Below are 2,396 nucleotides of genomic sequence, written 5' to 3' on the forward strand. Positions count from 1 at the left end.
GGCTCTTCTCATTTATTTTGTGCTACCTGCAAAGCAGAGTATTTTGAGAAAAGGAGACAGTAATTTATTTTCAGCACTGAAATTACCTCCAGGTTTTTTTTTTTTTAACACATTTCACTTTCATTTTACTCTTATATGCAGTCCCTTAGCTTGTATTGAAGGTTTTTTTTAGTAGAAATGTGGCAATATAATACATTGTATTATTATTATGTCTTTTAAATGATAAGTATGTCTTTATAGTTAATGCAGAGATCACCCACACTGGCACAAGATTTGCAGAAAGTAATGTCTGGTTTTTATTAGGAGCAAAAAAAATTGCTACATTTTAAGTATGCTTGAATACAGTTGTAGTCTTGCCAGTGTATACTTCACAGGGATGTTGACTTGTAGCTTAGACTCCTTTTATTTGGCTGTAGTGGTAATTCAGTGATAACCCTTGGCTAGGGCTTCGCCAACAGCACAAAAGCTTGAATGCAAAGCACATTGCAGTTCTGGGGTAAATTCTTCATGGAAGTGACGAGCCATGGTAACAATCAGCACATCTCCCAAGCGCTGCAATAGAATACACATGTTTAAACTTTAAAAACAAATAAAAAATAGCAACCAGAAATAATTTCCCAGTAATCTGAAAAGTGTAAATTAAATTTGCATCGGGAGAATACTCTAATCTTTTTTACCACTTTAACTGCCCTAATAAATGAATGCATAATAAAGTATAGAATATTTTTAATTGATATGTAGAAAAATGTTTACCAGTTATAGATAGTATTTTCAAAAACTATATGCAGTCATTATGATTATTGGTAGGCTATGTTTAATCAGACTAATCTATACATTGTCAAAATAGCTGTTCAAAAACTTACGTAAAAGTTAGCTGGATCCACATGAAGTTCACCAGAGTGCCTTTCACTCAGCTTGGCATAGTATGCCTTGAGGTTTTCGGGGTGTTTCAAGCCTTCTTCAATTGAATTTAACACCCTTTGTCCATGAGCAAGCACTTTTGAATTGTGGCTGATGGCATCAGCAGAGCCCAGATTGCCAAAAGTGCTGAAGTATCTTTGGGTCCATGGGTACACAATAAGGAGCCTGAAAAGATAAGAGAAATAATTTATAATTTCAGTCATTATAATAAAAACCCATAAATATATGTGAGAAGCTATGCTCGAGTGAAAGCTGTTAATATGATGTTCTATTAACAATATTTCTAATAGAACTTGATATAACTACAAAAAGAGATTATTATCAGAAAAATAAAACTCAACTCTGTACACAAAAATAAATCATTTTAAACTAATTAAAATTATTTTATTGCAGTTGAATACCTGGCAAGAGCTTCTCCTCCTACTGCCCGTTTGTCTACTTTGGCCAAAAAAGCAGAAACATCTGAGCCACCCATGGTAGATTCTGTAGATGTGCTTGCTGAGTTGCTAAGTAAAGAACCTGGTGTTTTCTTCTGCAATTCCCTGAGTTTATATATGTTACATATGGCCCTTCCTATTCCTGTGCTGGATATCTATTGGTTACAGTAAAACACGCTTATCTGAAAAACCTCCTCCTCCAACATTTACCCATCCCTCCCAAAATAAATTTACATTTTAAAAATATTTGTTGTATTCAAATTAATAAATATCTAAACTCTGTAATGCAGTTTCTTAAATGTATACTCCATTATTACATTTATACATAGGTATTAATCAATTTAAGATAATGTTTTTAAACACAAACCACATGTAAATGCAACTCACTATGTGAAATGTGATCTAACTGTAAATACGTTAAAATAAAGCACATATATATATATTTTTTTATATATATTTGAGTGTGTTTATGAAGCTATTTATTTATAAATGATGGAATAGCATTTGCAGCTTTCCACAAAATAAATATTTTTTCTCGTGAGAAGCAAATTTGCCCACAATTACCAAAGAGGTTTTTTTTTTGTTTTTTTCTGGGCTTTTTTTGAATTGTTTGTTTATATATATATATATATATATATATATGTGTGTATGTATGTAATATATATATATATATATATATATATATATATATATATATATATATATTTGATGGCACCCTCCAGTACTGGTTGTTTGTATAAGTGGAAACTATACTACACACAAATTCACGTCTACACATAGGGGTTGATTTTTAAAGAGACAGAGACTGTCCACTTTGCAAAGATTAATATTAAAGAATAAGGTGAAGGTAAAGTCATCTCAATCATACAATCACCTGAAAACAAAACCTTTGTTATATAGTTACATAACGAGATAAAAGACACAAATCCATCTAGCTCAACCAACAGAAAAAAATAAATAGAGAAATAAATAAATACATGTTTTTATAATTTTTTCTACACATAATTGGGTATTCATAGTGTACACAGGTTCACCTTA

The 2,396-nt window shown here is 31.1% G+C and overlaps 1 protein-coding gene across 1 annotated transcript; it reads right to left on the reverse strand.

The window, feature by feature from the left end:
• Positions 1–272: 272 nt before the first annotated feature.
• Positions 273–1,483, reverse strand: LOC141146624 (hemoglobin subunit beta). Its single transcript, XM_073633028.1, has 3 exons — positions 1,323–1,483; positions 864–1,086; positions 273–552 (listed from the first exon to the last, which is right to left on the reverse strand). The coding sequence occupies exons 1-3, from the start codon at positions 1,394–1,396 to the stop codon at positions 424–426; spliced, it is 426 nt and encodes a 141-aa protein (XP_073489129.1). The 5' UTR covers positions 1,397–1,483; the 3' UTR covers positions 273–423.
• Positions 1,484–2,396: the final 913 nt, after the last annotated feature.

The sequence above is a fragment of the Aquarana catesbeiana genome, linkage group LG06 (genome assembly GCF_042186555.1).
Source record: "Aquarana catesbeiana isolate 2022-GZ linkage group LG06, ASM4218655v1, whole genome shotgun sequence".
In the NCBI taxonomy this organism is placed as follows: Eukaryota; Metazoa; Chordata; class Amphibia; order Anura; family Ranidae; genus Aquarana; species Aquarana catesbeiana.